At 40.2% G+C, this 23,177-nt stretch overlaps 1 protein-coding gene across 1 annotated transcript; it reads left to right on the top strand.

Annotated features, from left to right (window-relative positions):
• Positions 1-4,246: 4,246 nt before the first annotated feature.
• LOC139715751 (T-complex protein 1 subunit eta-like) lies at positions 4,247-22,831 on the top strand. The gene is made up of 11 exons (XM_071627301.1): positions 4,247-4,370; positions 6,139-6,292; positions 9,467-9,573; positions 10,480-10,658; positions 12,182-12,353; positions 13,684-13,848; positions 15,097-15,230; positions 16,899-17,051; positions 17,728-17,879; positions 18,732-18,920; positions 20,535-22,831. The coding sequence occupies exons 1-11, from the start codon at positions 4,365-4,367 to the stop codon at positions 20,759-20,761; spliced, it is 1,638 nt and encodes a 545-aa protein (XP_071483402.1). The 5' UTR covers positions 4,247-4,364; the 3' UTR covers positions 20,762-22,831.
• Positions 22,832-23,177: the final 346 nt, after the last annotated feature.

Below are 23,177 nucleotides of genomic sequence, written 5' to 3'. Positions count from 1 at the left end.
ACTGAGCAGCGGCTGCAATTTCTTTTGTTCTGAAGCGATCGCCAATTGGATCAAAAGGCGCCAACGGTTTCGAACATACGGAGGGGGGGGGGGGCGCAAAAAACTCCCAAATCAAACAAGATAAGAACAAAACGCAATGATGACGCGGAAATATACAAATTTCGGCTTCAGTTTGTTGGTATAAATCGTTATCTATAAGGTCGTCACTATATCTTGATTAGAATTGTAAGATTTAATAAGCAAAAAATGACAAAAATTCCATGTTTTGTAAGCTGAAATACAAAAATTTTCGGCTCGCTCGCTGCGCTTGCTCGCCAAAATTTATATATATATATATATATATATATATATATATATATATATATATATGTAAAAGAGAGATAAGAACAAAAGGTGATGATGACGCAGAAATATACAAATTTCGGCTCACTCGCGCGCACTAATTTAGAGTATTTTTTTCAAGTCCTCAGTTTGTTGGTATAAATCGTTATCTTTAAGGCCGTCACTATATCTTGATTAGAATTGTAAGATTTAATAAGCAAAAAATGACAAGAATTCCATGTTTTGTAAGCTGAACTACAAAAATTTTCGGCTCGCTCGCTACGCTCGCTCGCCGAAATTTATATATATATATATATATATATATATATATATATATATATATATATATAAAGAGAGATAAGAACAAAACGTGATGATGACGCAGAAATATACGAATTTCGGCTCACTCGCGCGCACTAATTTAGAGTATTTTTTTCAAGTCCTCAGTTTGTTGGTATAAATCGTTATCTATAAGGCCGTCACTGTATCTTGATTAGAATTGTAAGATTTGATAAGCAAAAAATGGCAAGAATTCCATGTTTTGTAAGCTGAAATACAAAAATTTTCGGCTCGCTCGCTGCGCTCGCTCGCCAAAATTTATCAAAATTCGCTACATTTAAATCACCCTCAAAAGACCCCTTTTAAGTGCTTGAAAAAAGCATATCATGTAGACTTTGTTTAAAGTCCCTACCGGGATGGGGTTGGGGTTGAACACTTTTTCAGAAATTAGGGGCGCAATTTTCGCGCTTGCCCCGGGCGCCGTTTCCCCTAGATACGCCACTGGGTGGGTGGGGGGGGGGGGGGGGGAGGGGGGGGGGAGGGGGGCAGGCTTTCTAAGTTTGCCGCGTTATGGGCCATAAAGCAGAGGAAAAGAGTAGGCCTATGGCTGTGGTTGCAAAAAGGCACATTTTGAGGATTTTGACTGTCTTATGGAGGGTATTTGAATCATTTCTAGAATACATCATGATAATTATGCTGATTTAGAAAAATCACAAATGAGCGTCGCGTGATAATTTATTAGGCCTACCTTTGCCTGTTTGTCATTACGCTGTATTTCCTCAGCTGGGAGTTTGTCACATGTTGCCTTTAATAATCAACAGTGTAAAAAGAAAAAACATGATTTCTTTTTTTAAAAAAGGAAAAATTGATCCATGTTTGCCCTTCAGATAAAGATCGCAGATAAAACGGGAACCCTTGGCAAAGCCGAGTGTGTCGTGTCACACACGAAGATCCAATTCCCATTAGAGTTCATGAATGACTCATTACTAGTATAGCTTTTATGGAGATGCATACATGTTTTTACCTCAACAGGTTGGCACAACTTTGCCAACTGCACTCGCTTTTACTGAATGCGCATTTTTTTAAAGGGAGTACAGTTGGTAAAACACCGACTATCAAAAATTATGCTGGGTGTCTTGACCATTAAATACCACGTATCTTTTATAAGTAGGGATGGCAAAACGTAGGGCCTACCTATAATTTCTATCGAAAAGATCTATATCTTTCTTAGAAAGTGGCGAGTGATTATACAATGAGACACGAGACTTCCTGTCTGCGCGGCAGATCCACTGACTTTGGCACATGCTTCAAATAATTATTTTCGGACATGGGTTCAGAAATTAGACAGTTGTGACTCCATTCTCTTAAACCTCCTTGCTACAGGAAACCCATAGTCCTGTCATATCAAAGAAATGTACTCCAACAGACCGTTTCTGTCAGATTTATCACAATTTAGTTATGATTATCTGTTAAGTGATTTGTTATTTTAGCTATATTGCTGCAGATGGCAAAATCTGCAGCAAAGAATAAAAAAGAGAATCCCATCGTAACATCAAAATGTGTCACACGTTTGCATGAACGCCGCCACATAATCTCTTTATGTCACACAATAATTATAGATTATTATATGCAGCAATTAGCAGCGGAAGACATATCCGTAATTTATCACACAGTCAATAAGTGCACGACCACCCACCCTCACACATCAACACACGTACAATGTATACGTAGACCTACATAAAAACTATTAATATCTACATGATGACTGTATTTATTATGCATAATAATACATGACGCGTATTATGTCTATATAGGCACCCTATATAATGCGAACTCTCTAAAAAAAAATCGAGTGAAAATATTCACTCTTAAAAGAGTGAATACAAAAAAGAGTGAATTTAGAGTGAATTTTGAGTGAATTTTGAGTGAAAATGTTCATTTTCACTCATTTTGGAGTGACCTCAGGGATCACTCGAAGCTCAATTTGGAGTGATCCCTGAGGTCACTCTTAAACGAGTAAAAATGAACATTTTTCACTCAAAATTCACTCAAATTTCACTCTAAATTCACTCTTTTTTGTATTCACTCTTTTGTAAGAGTGAATATTTTCACTCGATTTTTTTAGAGAGAACTTTCTGTATACATACAGAAAGTTCGCATATTGATTCACGAACATTATAGGAAACGCAGAGTGATACCTCTCACATTCTTCCGCTGAAAGAAATTCAGAATGTTGTAAAAAAAAAAGGAAAAAAAATGCACTAATTTTCAACAAGGAAATAAAATTCAACAATAACTATAAATATCTTAATAAAACAAAAAGATTATGCAGCTGATGATAGTTAGTAATGAAGAGAATATTACAGAAAATTTGTTTACACATGCTCTTCAAATTCTGAACAGTCCCTGCATTTTGAATGGTGTCTAAAAGGTTCCATGATATTTGCTCCTGCGACATACTACTTCCATGAACTACGATCTGCACGCTAAGCCTAACATAAATTCTACCCTCAAACATGACCCTAACCCTAATTCTAATCCTCACACCAAACTAAACCTAAAACCATAATATTATCACAACCCTATAATCTTAACCCCAAGTCGGAACAATTGTCACAGGAGCAAACGTCGTGTCACCGTCTTGCGGTGCTCCTGAGAATCGAACACTAAGGTTTGGCCTGAGAAGGACCACATTGAGTGAGTCAGCTAAACGGATATATTGTGATTGTGTCTGCAGCAAACTATTTCTATCTCGTTAACCTATACGAGCTGGCAGTAGCTAATAGACCCTTCGCATTTGGACATTAATGTTGCCTCCCCCCCCCCATAATCTCGCCGTTGCTCATTATAGTGATTGTCACTTTTATTAACTTATCAAGTTTTATCAACCCCATGACTATTGGCATAATTATTATTACTTTTCACCACTATTGCAGCTCTTGTTTTAAAATGAAAACCCTTTTATGAAAACTCACTTTACACAGTATTTAGCGGCGGACGCAAAAATTCCATAAGGGGAGGGGGAGGGGGCTTTACAAAATCAAAGGGGCGCAAGCGCCCCTCCAATTCTTTCTTTTATTTCTTTTGTTTGAGGGGGAAAAAAAGGAAAAAGTAGGGGGCGCTCGGTGCGCCCCCGCCTTGATCCGCCACTGGTTTTACATTTGGTATAGAATTTCCACAAATATTACATCATGATTATTGACGTTATGATGAAGAAGAATCACAATCACACTCCACAAAGTCGCTTTAGGCAACGACGTGTTGGTAGGCCTAGTATTCAAAACTTTCGAACTCTTCACTAGGGATTGTCTTTGAATCTGCCAGCTTTTGACTACATGGTTCAATACATAGTTCAATAATCATTTTCATGCATTCTAATGAAAAAAAAAATGTCTTCGCTATACGGATTGAACGACATTTTATCTTATAATGGGTACCCGACTCTGAAATTTCTGAAATGATGATCTGAAATAAGAGATTTCGACGAGGTTCTATGCTCACTACCTACAGAGGGCGAACTACACGGAAGGGGGAATCGCGAGATCACCACCGGCCACTAGCTGTGTAGTGGACATGTACACCACACGCACGAACGACGATACAATCGCGTATAATGGCTACGGTTGTGTGTGTGTACCAAAGAGATTAATCTCTTTGGTGTGTACAGTAAAGTATTGGGCTACTAGTATATGTAGTGCGTATGCTGCTGTGATTAATTGTGTGTGACACAGGAACGGGCGTAGCAACGGAACATTCTGGAGAAGATGATGGTAAGTATGAGGGAATCCAGGAATATCCATGTGATTTTCTGACAGAAAATATATGCGCCTGCATTTACGACATGCTCTTTTGTTATATTCAATACCTCGGTCTATATTTTACAGATTGATGCGTCTTTTTTCCAGCATTTTGAAACTTTATTATCACGTGCATTTCTTCATCTTTGCTAACTAGGCTGATAGACCGATGTATTCATTTCTGCGCTGCTCAGCCGCTTCGTTAGAAACTCTATGCGCTTAGCCTGAGTGTTCACCTCTAATCACTGGTTACGTGTGTTGATGAACAAGCTAGTGTTGGGCCATCCAGGGCACTAGGGGCCACACACAGTCTTAGGGTCATTTGTGGTCAGACTATCGTCGAGACCAGTGCAGTGTAGAGACGGTTAGAGTAAAAAGCCCCCAACTGTCAAAGCCCAACCCACCCAGTTTTCAGCCGGCCTCCAGAATCCAGACACTTCTCTGTGTGTTCTCACTTACACTGACTGTATCGCAAGCTAGCAAATTCTACTGTCACAACACAAGAGAACATTGAATTTTCGTCATTTTTTGTACAGGATCAATGCCGAATGGAAAATAGGTTATGACATGGTTAGCTCACTCATTTGCATATTCATATCTGCTGCACTACGACAGTAGCAGTTACTCGGTAGTTTTGCACTCCCACCGTTCACGAGCGATGACGTCATGTCTCGCTCAGCCCACTGCACGCACCATGCCGTTGATCCCTACCATAGCAGACGACAGCCAGCTAGAATCGGTTGATGATCGGTTTGCTATCGCTTTCAACTATAGGTTTTCCCTCATTGGTCGGCTTGCTCTCCACAATGCCTTCCGAAAATGACATCATCGCTTTCTTCCATTCATAAGCTTTACATTGATACCATGTACACCTCCGTGGCTTACTGGAAAACGATGTAGATTTTCCGTATAATTTTGCCCTATATTATGGAATTTTCCGGCAATCTGTGCCAGGAATATGTCATCAAAGGAGTAGTTTTGGTCATACATGCAATTTTTTTCATCCTCGTGGTATTTTTTGATGAATTCTCGAGCGATTTATCTGTGTTTTGATACTACTTTTACCGTGTGCGAGTATGTGCAATGTATGTGCGAGGATGTTTGAAGTGCATAGATCAATGTTAAAAATGTTGGATTTCCGTAGCGAGCGACGTACCCGATACTTCTGCGGTGGGCTGCGAGGCTGTTAGGGTACAAGCGGGTTACGAGAGCGAGATAGCATGCAGTGACTACACGCACTGTGCATACTAGCGATGCGGCAAGCGAGACACAGTGCTCACCATACACATGGCCAATGCAGTCGTGGCTCAGCCAATCAGCAACGAGGTAAGACCTGGCAAGCGCATCGCAGAGCGGAGAGAGCCCGAGAGAGAAGAGGCCAAGATATTTGTAGCTCTCTCAGTGCTGCGATCGCACAGCTGATAGTCGAGATATCGATATTCTCTATGCACTGTGTACATGGCCTCTGTCATCCAAACCGTAGTGCACCGGCACTGCCGTCTGACGTCTGTAGCTGTACAACTTACAAGTACTGTTTTGCAGGAATTAGCAAAAACTTCAAAATGTAATTTCTAGCTTCCTTATTTTCATCTGATTTCATTCAAATTTTTACTGTTGAATTCGTGAGATTTTACTAGATTGATGGCACATTACAAATGCTGTAGACCCTTATTGTTATTATTGCTGTTGTCATAATTGTTATCATTATTTGATTGTTTGTTTGTTTTTTTCCACCATACAGCAACCACAGATTATCGTGTTAAAAGAGGGGACGGAGGCCTCCCAGGGGCGGTCTCAGGTAGTGAGTAACATCAATGCCTGTCAGGTTGTGGCTGATGCTGTCAGAACCACGCTTGGACCACGGGGCATGGACAAGCTCATTGTGGAGAATTCGGGTAAATGCCAAAATGATCTGACAAAGAAATGATGCTCTCTTTCTTCACAATTGTTTGTGTGCATAGCTTGGTTAGCAGAGACTCTAGCATTGTCATTTTGTAAAGCATGTGATTGTTTCCAAGAATGTGTGCAGCATATTACACCTTCCATATTTAACTCTTTGAGTGCCACGTTCACACACATGACTCTGTTGACGGCTTGTCAACTTCGCATATTTTGCTCAAATGCACAACTGCACATAAACTGATCAATAAATTCCAATATGACACAGCGTCATGTTCACATCGAAATTTACTGTGTACATTCCAGCAAAGCTTGTAATTTTCTCCACGACTTTGTGCACTACATTTCTACATTGTAGGGTGAATGCTTCCATGTAGAATTACATGGATTTGAAAATAAAAAAATGTTTCCATAAAGTACACTTGCTGTCTCGAAGTGATTATGTACAGTGTAGAACACAGGGGATTTACCTAGTGGTACGCATAGAGTTAACAGCCGTAATGGGTCTGTACCAACCAGGATAATTAGCCATTATGCAAATATTTAATTAAACTACCTTGTAGGCTCCCTGAAGAATATATTTACCCACGCCGATGTAATCGGCAGGGGGTTATGTAAAGGGTTCCGTATGTTTGTTTGTTTGTTTGTTTGTTTGTTTGTTTGTTTGTTTGTTTGTTTGTTTGTTTGTTTGTTTGTTTGTTTGTTTGTGTACAAGATAACAAGAGAACGGGTAAACGGATTTGCACGAAATGTTCAGGGAATGTTTGGATAATGACAGGAAAGAATCGATTAGATTTTGGTGATAATCGGTCGACCCTTGCAAATTCTGTGTGACCTTGAAGTTTTGACCCCATGGTATAGTGACCACTCCGAACATTTTCCGTTTCTTTGCGATTTTCCGCTACCATACAAATATGGCGCGCCATTTGATCAATAATGCCGATTAACTGTTCATCGCCGAAAAACACTGTTTATCGGCGATAAACACTGAAAAAACACTGTTTATCGGCGAAGTGATAAACAGTGTTTATCGAGGAAAAACTATGTTTATCGATCGACCAATAAACAGAGTTTTTTGTGATAAACACTGTTTATCGACCGCCGATAAAGGGTGTTTATCGAGAAAAATTCAGTTTATCAGTTGATAAAGGTGTGATAAACAGAGCTTCATCTTGATAAACAGAGTTTATCGCTCGATAAACAGAGTTTATCGCTCGATAAAGTGTTTATCGCCGATAAACAGTGTTGTTGGTCGATCGGCGCGCCATATACAAAAGCGTATCTCCCAAACGATCCGACTTCGCTGCATGCAACTCTGTTCGTAAGACGATCCAACTTCGCTGCTCAACACCATTCGTAAGAATTTCGAAATTTACGTTTATTTGAGGAACTATGTCCTTCTTGATTTATGAAAGTTCGGGGTTCGCTCTCCGTCGTCACAAACTGTCCCGTATTTGGTGATTTTTCAAATTAACATTGATTCTTTTTTTGTTTGTTTGTTGGAGGAGCATTCCTCAATCATGAATTAATTTTGCTCGGTCCCAGTCACACTGCACGATATGCGCACTCATTGTCAATGCGTGTTCAAGGCCGGTGAAAATGCATCGCGCTCTACCCTGTTGGCGCAAAATTGCATCGCGGACGTTGCGGCGCTCGTTGGTGACCGAATACTGGTGCAGTAGATATTTGCATTCAACCCTTGCATTGAATAATTGCCGTAGGGGGGTAATTGCCCAGGGGGTACGTAAATTTTGTTTTTCTTTTTACCCACGCCGATGAAAATCGGCAGGGGGTTATGTAAAGGGTTCCGTATGTTTGTTTGTTTGTTTGTTTGTGTTTTTTTTTTTTTTTTTTTTTGTTGGTTTGTTTGTTTGTTTGTGTACAAGATAACAAGAGAACGGGTAAACGGATTTGCACGAAATGTTATGGGGATGTTTGGATAATGGCAGGAAAGAATCGATTAGATTTTGGTGATAATCGGTTGACCCTTGCAAATTCTGTGTGACCTTGAAGTTTTGACCCCATGGTATAGTGACCACTCCGAAAATTTCCCGTTTCTCACTTTGCGATTTTCCGCTACCATACGAAAACATAAACTCCCAAACGATCCGACTTCGCTGCTCAAATGTTCGTAAGAATTCCGAAATTTACGTTTAGGCCTATTTGAGGGACTATGTCCTTCTAGATTTATGAAAGTTCGTTCTCTGTCATCACAAACTGGCCCGTATTTTGATGATTTTTCAAATTAACATTGATTGTTTTTTTCGTTGGAGGAGCATTTGCTCGGTCGCAGTCACACTGCACGATATGCGTGTTCAATGTCAATGCGTGTGCAAGGCCGCTGAAAATGCATCGCGCTCTACACTGTTGGTGTAAAATTGCATCGGGGACGTTGCGGCGCTCGTTGGTGGCCGAATACTGGTGCAGTAGACATTTGCATTCAACCCTTGCATTGAATAATTCCCGTAGACACTAATCATAGGGGTAATTGCCTAGGGGGTACGTAAATTTTGTTTTTCTTTTGCGCTTTTGTGGATACAATCGTACCATCAAAGATCGTACACTCATACAACCTTTGATATCATCACACTCTCGGCTTGCTATAATCAAAATATCCTGCAAGAAAACGGCGTATTTCTCGATTTTTAGCGCTTTTTCCGCGACCCATCGCGTAGACAATACTCTTAAAACTGGACTTAATTCGCGCGCGCTTGGAAAAGTTCCGATTCTGCACTTTTGACTGTGGAATTTGGGATTTTCGATGGATTTTTGGAGGAGACTTGAGGACTTTCCTGTACGTGAATGAGTGTTAATACCGTATGTGTAATGATGTGATTTGCGTGTGATGTGACTGTAGAACCAAAGATCGTACACTTCAGTGTACGATCTTTGGTAGAACTCACTGGCTGGTGATAAAGCACACTGGCAATTAAGTGGCCGAATTCTGGTAGATGACCGAATGCACATTATGTTTACCCCGACTTTGTACTTAGGCGTGGGTCTGCCGCCTTTGACGGCCCCTCTCTAGTTTATTCCTTTGAACTTCTGTTCTCTCTCTCAATTACTTGTCAGTTAGCATGTCTCTCTCTCTCTCTCTATTTTTTTTTTTTTTTTTTGCACCTTGATTTCTGAAATTCATATTATCTTTCGCTTATCCATTTCATGTACAGGAAAGGTGACAATATCTAATGATGGTGCAACTATTGTAAAACTTCTTGACATCGTCCACCCTGCAGCTAAAACATTGGTAGAGATATCAAAGTCCCAAGATGCTGAGGTAATGTACACATTTTTAACTCTCCTTGTAAGGGCTTGCAAATCTTGGAAGCTAATCATTTAATCTCATTGATTTTTAAGGCTGATGGAAGTCATATACTGCTTTTCAAATGTTTTAAATATTCAATTTCAATTTCAATTTTATTTTCGTATTTCTCGATAGAAAATACATAAAATACAACAAAATATGATAATACAGAATGTCCAGCTTCGATATATACAAAAAGAAATACAAACATATAGTACATAGCGGTCGATGTGTCATTTTCAATCAAAGTAAAAGAATGCTAAAGAGAAATATGATGGAACCTACTACAAAGCAAAGCTTGTTGAGTGTAGGTCCCAACAAAAGCCTAGTGTGGAGAACAGGATGAGGAGCATGGGTACAACTAAAGACCAAACTAAAGAATAAACAAAAGAGAATGACTATTAATACTCGGGTGTACAGAAGATTCTCCTCACATAATTTTATGTGTATGATAAAATTCCTCTTGGAAGTGAGGTTATTATGGTTCTGCTTTTGGTATTGTGTACCATTTCTACAGGATAGCACATGACACCACTTTCATGAAAGGGTACAAGATTTTAGTAGAGTTGGTCTGCAGTTGACTAAAAGTCTGAGTAGGTAATAAATGTATTTTAAATTCTTGCTGAGTAATTTGGGCATGTGAAGTTGGTCTACATCAATATGAAACTTTAAAAAAACAAAACAAGTTATTATCATAGCTTCACAGTAACTGATTACCCCCCCCCCCCCCCCTCCGGCTCCTCCCACCCCCTCCGGCTCCTCCCACAACATTTTTTATGACTCCTTTCTCCTATCTCAACTTGTTTTCTCTTCCTCTGTTCATTTTCGACATGATATTCATTACCATTCTCCTTTCCCTGTTGTTTTCTGATGTGTTAGGTTGGTGATGGGACCACAACAGTCACCCTACTAGCGGCAGAATTCCTCAAGCAGGTGAAAACCTTTGTTGAGGACAATGTCCACCCTCAGGTCATCATCCGGGCATTCAGGAAAGCCACCCAGCTGGCCATTGAAAGGATCAGGGAGATTGCCATCAGAATACCAAAGGAGGATGTAGAGTAAGTCTGCACTTACATGCTTGATTTACAGTAACCCGTGAAGGTCTCTATGCAAAGGTAGACATACAAGGACAAAGATTTGTTCTTCTCTTAAAGGACAAGTTGACCTTAAAGAGAGTGCAGCAATATTAGTAGAACACATCCATAAAAGTTTGAGGAAAATCAGACAATCCATTCAAATGTTATGCATTTTTGAAGATTTAGTGCTGCCATTGCTGTATGAGAAGACTACCACAGCATGTGGTGTCACATGCATAGAATGATATAAAGAAAATATAAAGAAAATTCAACATCTTTTCACTTTTCTCACATAATAAAATAGCATGTATTTCTTTCAAAAGGAAGGGGGAATGATATTACCCTTGCCATACATCAGATACAAGTTGAGGGAATGTGCACTTTTTTCCTATAATGATAAGCATTGCACACAGATGCAGTTCCATTTACTAGGTTACTTAGCGATGGCTTGATTGGCGGGCGGGTTGGCCGAGGCGCCGGGCGCGCAGGCTGGGATTGAGACTGCTATCTAACCGTTAGGGTGCTTGCGTGCAGCAGTTGCGTAAGCAATGCGTGCCGATCGTGAATTTCATGCAAGGAAAAGACCATAATTACATGAAAGAAACGCAACTAAATGTTAGAGAAAGTGAGCTTAGTTAACAGACATACATTTTTGACAAGACCCCAGCTAGACTAGGAAAGTGTGACAGTCATCTGTCTTCTGTAAATTGCCTCGCAATTGAGTCTACCTAGACTGTCTCTACTTAGAGTTAATATCTTATCAACTATAAAGTTATCATGGATTTGGAGCAAACTTGAGAAAACTTATATGTTGATTTGGGAGGAAGTTGGAGTTGATTTCAACTCTGGGTGTCTTGATAAAACGGACTTTAAGTGGATTTGAAAGTTAATCATAGAGTAAGTGGACTTAGAGTTAATATGAGAAGTTAATCATAGATTATCTTGACTTAACGTTAAATTTATCTGTTGATAAAATGGGGCCCTGATGTATTCTACTAATATTGCTGCATTCACTCAGTCGACATGTGTATTAAGGTGAACTTGTCCTTTTAGAGTAAAACAAGTCTGGAGGTGGTAGGAGATGCTATGTCCTATGCTAATTTGCTGCTTTGCAGGACAAACATTGTAGATTAGGTTACAAGGGTAAGTTTTTCGGTCAAATTTACTGTTGACTGTTTGTCATATGAGAGTGTACACAAAGATTAAAATGGAAAAAACCAGGATTGAGTTTGATTATTCTCTTGAGAGTAAAATGCAACTGTAGCTCAAAGATACTGTAAAACAAGGAATTTTCGCGTGCATTTTAATTTCGCGAATTTCGCGAGCGACAAAATTCGCGAAATTAAAATGCACGCGAAAGTTTTTGTCTACACTACATGCATTGAACGCCAGTGGCAATTCGCGAAAATTTCATGCCGCGAAAAAGGCTGTCGGCTCCAATTCGCGAAAATTTCATGCCGCGAATATATCATGTTTTACAGTAGTGGTCATATTTCCTATTGCAGAGAGCACAGGAGTCTGCTGAGGAAATGTGCTGCTACCACACTAAGCTCCAAAATCATGGCCACCCAGAAGGACTTCTTTGCCAAGATGGTGGTGGATGCTGTCAGCTGTCTCGATGACCTCTTGCCCATGGACATGATCGGGGTCAAGAAAGTGCAGGGGGGAGCTCTAGAGGTCAGTTTGCATGATTGTACTCAGGAAACCTCTACTGTGGTGCATTCTTTTCCAGCACTTGTTACATTACAGTCCAGATCTCAACCGTCCTAGTTCCTTCTCAATCAAACTACGAATCAACTGATATGAATAGCCCGATTCCACAAATATGAGTCAGCGTATGTGGCAGTACAAGTATTTTCTACTCCTTTTTTGAGAAACGTGCATCGTAAAATGCTGTTAAGATAAATTCTCCGCGCCAAAACCAATACTAAATGATGTGAGTGAATTCCCCCCCCCCCCCCAGCAACTTTTGTGTGTCTGTGTGTGTGGTAGAAAGAATGGATAGTTTAGGAAACATTTGCAAGAGTGTAAAAAAATAAATGGATAAATAAAAAATGAGTAATGTAACGTGTAAGACAAAAATGTCTGATAACTAGCCCGGAGGAGTCATGCTTTTGTAGCATTTTTACCAGAATCTGTGTTTCTATGTATAGCACCACCATGTCCACAATAAAGTCAGCTGAGTGGATCCTATCAGTATCTTTCTCGGTGTTTCTATTGTGGCACATTACATCGACCAGCTTTCTCCCAAGGCTTGTGGATGGCTGTTTTAGTCTCCACCATCTTGGGTCAGAGGTCGGTTGATCAGTCTCTTGAAAGTTGACCCTTGACCTTGCATGTAGCCTCGCTGTATGCAGACCAAGAAGAGGGTCATAGTAATAGAGGCTGACATTGCTGTTTGCCATCATCCAAAAGTTATCATATGCAGTGTTTTGAGGGACAGGTATAGTGAACTCTGATTTTCAAAAAAAAAAAAAATTCCTTGCACCAGTGTAATCACTTTGGTATATCACAATTTTATTGTATTGGCCTTTGAAGCATAGTAATATACAGAGGATCTTTGCATCTTGGAAAAAAGTGAAATTAACTCTGAACATGTTTATTTTATCAGTATGTTTTTGTTTGTTGTTTTAGAAGAAAATAAACTTATTGTGTGGTTTTAAGCCATGGATCACATAGTCTCTACCCCAAGGTAATTATTCAAAAGTAATAGAAATTTAATTTGACTCTTACGCCCACCAGTGACTGTTCTATGTGAGGTATCAATGGTGCTTAAGAATAGTGATCCTTATTTTTTATAAAAAGGTTTAAAACCTTCTGGTAGACAATTTTGTTGTTGACAATCAGTTCACCTAAATCTTTTGGAAACTGACATTATATAATCTCACCATTGAAATACTGGAATTAGCATATTGCGTTTCATATCATATTGTGTTAGGTTATTGTTCATTCTGAGAGTAGTCTTGACTAATCTGAAGAGCTGTGTGCCTTTTCTTCACCCACCCAGGATTCCCTTCTTGTTGCGGGTGTGGCCTTCAAGAAGACCTTCTCCTACGCTGGCTTTGAGATGCAGCCCAAGAAGTACACCACCCCCAAGATAGCCATGCTCAATGTGGAGCTAGAACTCAAGTCAGAGAAGGAGAATGCTGAAGTCAGGGTGGAGAGTGTAGAGGTAAAATATGGATGATTTTTAGTGATGTTCCAAACTACAGTATATCCAAAAAAAAAAATTACAATCAGATTTCCACAGTGATAACTTCCAGTATGATTTAACCACCTAAATGCTACTTCAGGGTCTTGAAATATAACGTCTTAGCTGTATTATGCAGAAAGCCCCATTCAGTTTGGTTGAATGGTCACAGAGATATGTGGATCATTGTAACCGTTTCATCTTCCAAGCTAGGCACTTGGATGCTCTTGGAACTGTGTAATGTGTGAACAAGATGGACAGAACTTGGGAGGGAAGGGATTCCTGACATGCTCTACAAAACTCCTTATTTCTCTTTGACTACTGAAGCAAATAGGATGGGGTTTTCCTGTAAGATGTGGGTAATAAGTTATAGTTTCATACCCTGAAATTGTATTTGGATTGATTAACTATTTTTAGAGTTATCATTGTGGAGGGTCCCATTGTAATTTTTTTTTTTTTTTTTTTTTTGGGGGGGGGGGGGGGGAGGGGGGGGGGACGTATGGTACACCCGTAGTATGAAAATATCATACATGTGTACACATGGGATGAAATGAGTTTTCAGTGAGCATTGCTATAGCATCAAGGTTTCAAGTCATCGCTGACTTGTATTTAGACATCAGTGTTTTGATGAAATTTTGTTTGTAGTGAAAATTGTAATGATTTTTCTATATTTGGAGCAAATGCCATCAAGTTTACCAGTGTACACGTACAATACTGAGATCTCATGGAGTGAAGGAGCAAGTTCTCACACATGCTCGTGGGTGTGTACACATAGAAAGTATAAGAGAGTATATGGTGGGACAGTTGTACCATACATGCTTTCAAATTTATGGTAAGTCTGCATGCAGTTCAACCCAGCTTGATACTGATACATTCAAATGGAGCTGATTACCATATAAGAGAAACATGATCCCTGAAATAAGGGCAAATTTTATTGCGTTCTTAGAAAGAAAAATAAAAGGCACTGTCTTTCTTTGGGGCACCAGATTGACTCTGTTACAGCCAGTTTATTGCCTCACCATTTCTCATATCAGCAGTATTATACACAAATGACTAAAAGCTTTCATTCAGCACAGAATTTCACCATTTCTCATATCAGCAGTATTATACACAAAAGACTAAATTTTACCAGTGCCCTCACTGCATTTGGCAGCCAAATCATCCCATGTTAATCCAAGAGTGTCAGCCAGAATGATATGTGATGAATGGATCTGTGTTGTGGTCTCCTAGGACTACCAAGCCATTGTAGATGCAGAGTGGTCCATCCTGTACGACAAGCTGGAAAAGATCTACCAGAGTGGGGCCAAGGTGGTCCTGTCCAAGCTCCCCATTGGAGATGTGGCCACACAGTATTTTGCTGACAGGTAAGGAGAAACATTCAACCAGAAAAGCACTCTGAGAGCGCAGACCTCCGCCAAGCAGCTACTTTCCACTGATGATCTTGCTCTTCCATAGAGATTTCTACCCATACGTATGCATGCTGAAAAACTGTTCGATTTCCCAATATAGTTATGTCATAAACCTTCAGCTGCGCAGCGCGCCTTGCCCTAGCAGAAACTAGAGCAGGCACTTTAGTGTGCATATGAAAACCTCAAAAATGGGCAGCTTGAACGCCCAAGTTCATTGACCCTACCTGCCAAAATATAGAAAATCCTTCATAAAATCCATAAAAATTTCGGGATCACTTCCAAAATTTAATCATCTGTTCCTTGTGTCATTCTCAGCCTTTCCTGAAAGTTTCATCCAAATCTATGCGCAACTTTGTGAGTTATTTTGCACACGAACAAACAAACCAACGGTAACGAAAACATAACCCCCTCTTGGTGGAGGTAACCAGAGTTTACAAAATAAGGATTCTTCTCTGTTGTCTACATTGTGGTCGTATAGCAGGAATAGCTTAAATTAGTTGCAAATCAGGAAAAAAAATGTTGAAAGACCAATCAAAAGCAGAAATCAGAATCATTTTTGTTTCTGTATGCATTATCTAGCAGCCAATCATTCAATGGTACAAAATATAAGACATACATTTGTTGAAACTGCATACCTGCTTTCACTTTTTATCAAATGTCAAACACAAAATGGCTTCAGTCTGACTCGCTGCAGTTGTCATAGCAATGTAGCTTTTGCATCATGAAACTGTTGCATGGTGAGTTGTTTTACCAAGCATAACTTCTCTCCCCACAATAAAGTCAGCTGAGTGGATCCTATCAGTATCTTTCTCGGTGTTTCTATTGTGGCACATTACATCGACCAGCTTTCTCCCAAGGCTTGTGGATGGCTGTTCTAGTCCCCACCATCTTGGGTCAGAGGTCGGTTGATCAGTCTCTTGAGAGTTGACCCTTGATCTTGCATGTAGCCTCGCTGTATGCTGACCAAGAAGAGGGTCGTAGTTATAGAGGCTGACATTTTTCTTGTGGATTGCTAACTCACTTTCATCAGGATCAGTTTGTGAAGTAGAAGATGAGGCGTTATACTCAGACCTTACTGTACAAGTGGATATTTTCATGCGACTAATTTTTTGCGCTCGGCGGGGTAAGAAGAGTTTCGCATGTTTTTTATTCCGCGGAATCAAGTTATCAACTGCTGGAACATATGGCAAACAAAAATATTCGCGTGCTTTTATTTTCGCACTAGGTTTGGGTTGCGCGAATTGGGCGAAATTTTAACTCTGCGAAAATTTCCACTTTTACAGTACTCTATGCAACTTGTGAATTTCTGTGTTTCAAATCCTAAGTACTATTTTCGTGATGTACATTATGTCTCCAAACATTTTTTGCTGCACAAATACAGATCATCACTGGATGCAAGGCTCTACATTAGCGGTGGTCCGGGGCCACCAAAAATAGATGCAGGACCACCACCTCTTTAAGAAAGATTTGTGTTGGTGGCCCGATCAGAACAACTCATTGTTTTGTCACCAAAAGAGGGAGATAGTGTCAAGTCATGGTGTATGAGATAGATTCACTGCAGGAAGTTTAATACAAAGATTTGTGAAGGGACACTCAATTCTTTTGTGACTTGTGTGGTTACAGGGACATGTTTTGTGCAGGACGTGTTGTTGCAGAGGATTTGAAGCGTACAATGAAGGCCTGTGGGGGCGCTATCCAGACGTCTGTGCAGAACATGACCGATGATGTCCTTGGTACATGTGCTGAATTTGAGGAAATGCAGATTGGTGGTGAAAGGTAAGCCACAGTTTACAAGTAAAGACTCCTGTAAGGATCAGAGAGTTCAGATTGTAAAGGAGGGCCATTGTTTACCTCTGGCCATCATTCTACACTCTTTACACAATCAATAAACCAAAGAGTATTTGTTTTTATATGCTGGAAAAAAAAAAGTGATCATCAACAAAGGGAAGTTATATGAGACATCAATATCAACTGTCAGCATCAATTGCAAACTTTAGATTATGTGAGCCAAGTAAGGGCTCAGAAATGTGCACACTAAATGGCCAGAGGGCACTTTGGCAAACTTTGCTTTTGCTCAGACTGGCAAAGTTTTTTTGTTTTCTTGCCTTTGGTATAGATGTCCACCTTTTGGAAGAAAGTGAAGAATGAGATTATTTTTCTGTTAACATCCTCCCCCCCCCCCAAAAAAAAAAAGAATCTACTGATCTATATGAAATCAATTGTGTTTCTTAGTAATGTAACATTTGACCATGAAGGACGTGTAATGACATTTTTACCATCTACCATTTTTGGCTACACGAAAGTGATCTCATTTTGAGAACATCATGCTATTTTCTGCAAACTAATGCTACTCATGTTTAGCAGTAGTTATATTCTCATTCTTTTCTTCTTGCCAAAACTCTCAGATATTATTCCTGACTCTGTACCCAAACTTTGATTTGTTATCTTTCAGGTATAACTTCTTCCGAGGCTGCCCGCAGGCCAAGACGTGTACCATCATCCTACGTGGTGGTGCCGAACAGTTCATCGAGGAGACGGAACGATCTCTCCATGATGCTATCATGATCGTCAGGAGAGCAATAAAGAATGATGCTGTTGTTGCAGGTATGTGATCTGCATGTTCCTTGTACTCTGTTTTGTCACAGGAGAAAATTTGGGGGCTTCTTGCTGTGCTCTTTGTTTTTAGAACAAGTGACTGAGTTCGTAAAATGCCAAAGGAGTGAATGTTTTGATTCATTTTAACACCCGTAATGTATATGAATTTTGTCGGTGTATCATAAAACTCCCAGGACCGTGTGGAGATCACAAACATTTGGTTCTGCATGTACCCACATTATGTGCAAATAATGGACATATGATAGTGGTTATTATTATCTGCTGCCCGTACTGTATGTTTCGCAGACCACGTATCTAAAATCAAGCAGGAAATATCCACAAAAGAAAGGCACTGGAGATAAATGCAGAAGCCCCAGTGATTGTCTGACAGTGGAAGAAAGTATGTTGCTCCTCAGGTGCCCTGCCCTTGCCCTAGACCTCCTGGGGTTAGGCAGCTCAGTAGATGACTTAATGGCCTCCTACCTTTTTACTTGGATAGCACCATGTGAGCAAATAGACTAAGAAATACATATCAGAATCCGTTCATAGGCAGACATGATAGGTAAATATTTCAGTTTGTAAGCAGTTGGGCACTAAACCTGACTAATGTAAGTCAGTTGGTTGTGAGCTCATATGCACATTTCCCCAATAACTTTTCCTTCATTTCATGAATAATCACATTATAGATGCTTATCTTGGTGCATTTAAAAACTAACATGCCTGTTATCAAAATTGCCTTTTTCTGCTTATGCACAAAGTGGAACAACAAACTTATCATTATGAAGGTATTACTCTCCTTGTTAATATTCTATGGCTTGTCTCTCTCGCCAACTCACGGTAAACCCGTTGATTCTCCTACAGGTGGTGGAGCCATCGAGATGGAGCTTAGCAAATACCTGCGAGACTTCTCCCGCACCATCGCTGGCAAGCAGCAGATCCTGATTGGAGCCTACGCCAAGGCCCTAGAGATCATTCCCCGCCAGCTGTGTGACAATGCCGGCTTTGATGCCACCAACGTCCTCAACAAACTCCGCCAGAAGCATGCCCAAGGTAGGACAGAGAAAGGCATCTTGATTGTAATGAAATTCATTTACCAAACAATGTTACATTAACAAACATAATACAAATAGCAAAATAGTCAAAAGTTAAAGAACATTGCAGTTGGTAAAAAGAACCAGCAATAGCAAGTAGACTTGTCGAGGCCAGTCCTTTCATAGTGCAAATTATAGTAGTGGGGCAGATATGTGAAAAAGATGCTCACATCCGGCGGAAAGTATGAAATTTTGCATATAGGGGTATTTTGAGGCGCTGATTTTAAAAATTGCCGGATCCAAGAGGTCTGGCCACGGGGTCGGCCGCCATTTTGAATTCCAATATGGCCGCCGTCAAAGATCCCTATCTTCAGTTCTGAATGACATTAGCCATTGGAATTTGATATATAAAAGCATGGTGACATGATGACTTCAATAACAGACTTATTTGATATGTCTGACAAGCTGCACGGCAGCCAATTTGAATTTTTATACATATTTGCCATGTTGGAGTGTTGAAAATCTCTATCTCGGGTTTGTAAATTAGGCTACCTGATTGAGCGCGCGTTTGTAACTGATAGAGTGCGCGCTGCTGTATTTACATTGTGACGTCAATGAAAGGTGCATTATGCTTCCTTTTTGCTGCACTTTTTGACCTGCCCGTGAATGTTAGTCGTGATGTTTGTCTTCGTAGCCACATTGGAATTCAAAATAGCAGGCATTGCGTTTGTCAGACACATCACGTCAGTTGATATATTAACTCAGTATGTTAAAATACTTGTTTACACCTAATTTCAGGGTCACTCACCACTTAGAAATCGAGATAGGGATTTTGAATATTTCGTCGAGGCGGCCATATTGGAATTCAAAATGGCGGCCATTCGATGTTTGTCAGACACTCCAAATCAATCGTCATCAAAGTCAATGTGTCAAAACGCTCATGTGTACCAAATTTTGGTGCCACAGGTCGTTCAGACCTGAAGATAGGGATCTTTGAATTTGTTTTGTGATGGCGGCCATATTGGAATTCAAAATGGCGGCCGACCCCGTGGTCAGATCTCTTGGATCCGACAATATTTGAAATCTGCGCCCCAAAATACCCCTATATGCAAAATTTCATACTTTCCGCCGGATGTGAGCATTTCGACCAATTTTTGCTACATATCTGCCCTACTATAGGAGTTATTTCATTGTTTTTAATTTGGGAGTATCACCAGAGTCTGGTACCCCAGTCCTAGTTGTCAGATGACAATAAAATGTATTGCGTTTAACAGAGTAGTATTAGAATATCATGCTATTTGATTTCCTTAATGGTGTTGCTCAATAAGGAATCACACTTTGTTAATATGTGTTTGTGGTTGGTATCAAGCATCCCAGTTCAAATGCTGATTTGCAAGCACTCTATGAGGGGAAAAATATGTTCCTTTCCTGTTAGTAAAACAGCTGTTTGTTGAACTGCCAAGTTGCTACAGTGAAAATATTTGCAATTTCTAAATTGCAAATCGTGAGATAATCATATTTACAGGGATCGACGAGGTCAATGCAGGGTCAGACACCAAGATGCCAACATGAGCAAAAACTTTGTTGCTCAATCATCTTTGATACGTTACAACTCTTTTTTTTAACTCTGCAGGAGGCATGTGGTACGGGGTGGACATTTACAGTGAAGACGTCGCCGACAACTTTGAGGCGTGTGTGTGGGAGCCCTCTATTGTCAAGATCAATGCCCTGACAGCAGCCTCAGAGGCGGCATGTCTCATCCTATCCGTGGACGAGACGATCAAGAACCCCAAATCCTCGGCACCCTCTGACGACAGACCCTACAAGCCTATGGGCAGGGGCAGAGGAAGGCCACGTTAAGTCATGGTGGTAGGCTGATCAAGATTGTCTAGGTCTATTCACAACTCCCACTCTTGCTCATGCCTTGTTTCTAAGAATTTACCCAAGAAGGCAATCCCTGAAGGTATTCTGTCCTCATGTTTATTCAATTTGATACACAATACAGTACTGAATAGCTCTCATATCCAAGCAAGGGACCAGTTTAGATGTGTAGACTCTAGTAAGTTAGAGTTTGCGTGGCCAGCAACGTAGATTACTTCCAGAAGTTAACAATTCTGTGTGTGATTCAGTTTCTAGTACATGCTCCCAGCACTCTTGCATTCTGGGGTAGTTGAGAAATGTCGTCTTAGGGTTGAAGCCTTACAGTGTCAGGTCTGCTATTTTGTCAGCTAAGTGCAGTCAGGCATTTGCAAATGTGAGCTGAGTGTACTTTTTGTTACCAAACTATAAACAGGAAGGCGTGGAAGATGAGAATCAGGAACCATGGTAGGAGTGTCACGTTTTGTGAATAGATCTATGCAATCATATGGAGTAGATAGGCAGTCATTATTGTATATGTGCATAAATCTGTGTATGATGAATATTTGTTTGTCACTCCGGTCTGTCCCGTGGAAGGTGGGTGTATACTCTGTGGCTCGCCTTTCAGCTCTGCAGCAGGGTGATGACAAAATGTTCTGTGAGTGAATGTAGTTGGCAAAGATACAGTGACAATTTGCTGAAGATGAGAGATTGTATCATTGTCCCGAAGGGAAGACTCGTGACTTTGTTAATTCCATTGGGCAAGAAATCTTCTAGTAGTCCATGTGTGTCCTTTCAAAACACCATATTACATTATAATGGCACCGACCCTAAAGTTTTCTGTGCATCTTATGAAGCTGAGACATTTGTTCAGAAACAACACGTTCTGTTCACTGAGTAAAGCCTGTATTTCAAGAATTTTTGTGTCGGGTGAAATATTGTGATCAATGCAGCTTTTCGATTAACTTCAAATTTTCTGGCATGACTCTGGTCTCATTTGGATGCTTGGAGCTAACCAAACCCATTCATCACGAAAACAAAATGACATTAAATTGGCAGAAGGGATTAACATTGATATTTATTTCAGTATTGATATTGATATCATTAATAATGACATTGTTACTGTTACAAATAGTTTGTCCATTAAAATTCTGTTGGGAGTTTGCATCTATTGTCATTACCCTCCGATACACATTTTTGAAGTACTCAAGTACTACTTTAAAATACAGAAGCTGAAAAAACAACTAATGACTGACTACATACTTAAAAGTCAACTAGTACAAGTTGTATGTTGTATTTGTTGTATGGCCCTTCTGGATTAGAATCTACAATATGTATCACATCTTGAAAAATTCTGAGTTTGCAATGTTAAAAAGTCATGGAAAGAAACACTGAGTCTCTTTTGTTTTATCTCGTCACCATTTCTTAGTCATGTTTCAGTCCAGCCCGGAATTGTGAGACGTACATGTAGGATTGACGAATTTGCAGATGGCAGTGAAGCGAGTTCTTGCTATAACTGTTTGACTGTTTGTGCTCAATACCGTTATTGTCTTGAATAACAGTCATCTACTGCTGGCTCATCAGCCCTTCTGGGTGACAGTTTACGGTCTCAATCATTGACATGGAAATCATGTCTGCTGCTCTGAGCTGTGTAAATTAGCTCAGAGAGCTCTCCTTGAGGTGCTGTATTGCAATCTTTGAATGAAGTCTCACGCATACCATGTCCGGCACACACTTTTTCTATTTTCTTCACCCCCCTTTTTTTTTGTGTGTAAGTGGGTGTAGTTGTGGCCATGTTTGTATTGGCTCCTTGACTTAATACAGGATTTCCTCCATTCCTTGAATATTTGGTGCAAAGACTTGGGTGGCCGTTGCCGCCCTAAGCTGCACCCCAACAATCCTTTGTTTTCTCAGTCTCTGTCACGCCCAATTTGCACAAATGTCATGGATGGTGAGACACAGGAAACGATTCAAGTCATCGTGATGTGAAAAATGGTGGCAGAATGACTGCTATCACTTGTGCAATGATGTTTGTGGTGATGATGCTAAGTGAGAATCATGTGGAGATTGAAGGATCGGTGGGGAAAAAAATAAAAAGGAAGGAAAATATGAAAAAGCTGTAGGGAATGAGAATTGCCAAGGTCATGCACAGAGCAATTTTGTGAGGGAATAAAAGACATCCCTGCCAGATTGGTTAGCCCAGCCAAGGATCGTCACAAAAAGTGCTGATTAAGTGGAAAACGAAAATGAGAAAGAGATAGAGAGAGAACAAGAAAAAAAAAACGTACTGAAATCTTCTGCTAGTTGGGTTTCTTGGAGCTCTGTGGAAGAAAAAGTGAAGGGGGCCACCATGTGGTTTGGATTTTATGAGAAGTACAGTTGACGGCTCCTATTAAGGGAGTTTTGAGATGTGCCTCTT

Source organism: Diadema antillarum, unplaced genomic scaffold (assembly GCF_040938485.1).
Source record: "Diadema antillarum isolate AM-2024a unplaced genomic scaffold, OU_Dant_1.0 scf00000054, whole genome shotgun sequence".
Lineage (NCBI taxonomy): Eukaryota > Metazoa > Echinodermata > Echinoidea > Diadematoida > Diadematidae > Diadema > Diadema antillarum.
The sequence above is the reverse complement of the archived record's forward strand: the minus strand, read 5'-3'. Positions and strand labels throughout refer to the sequence as shown.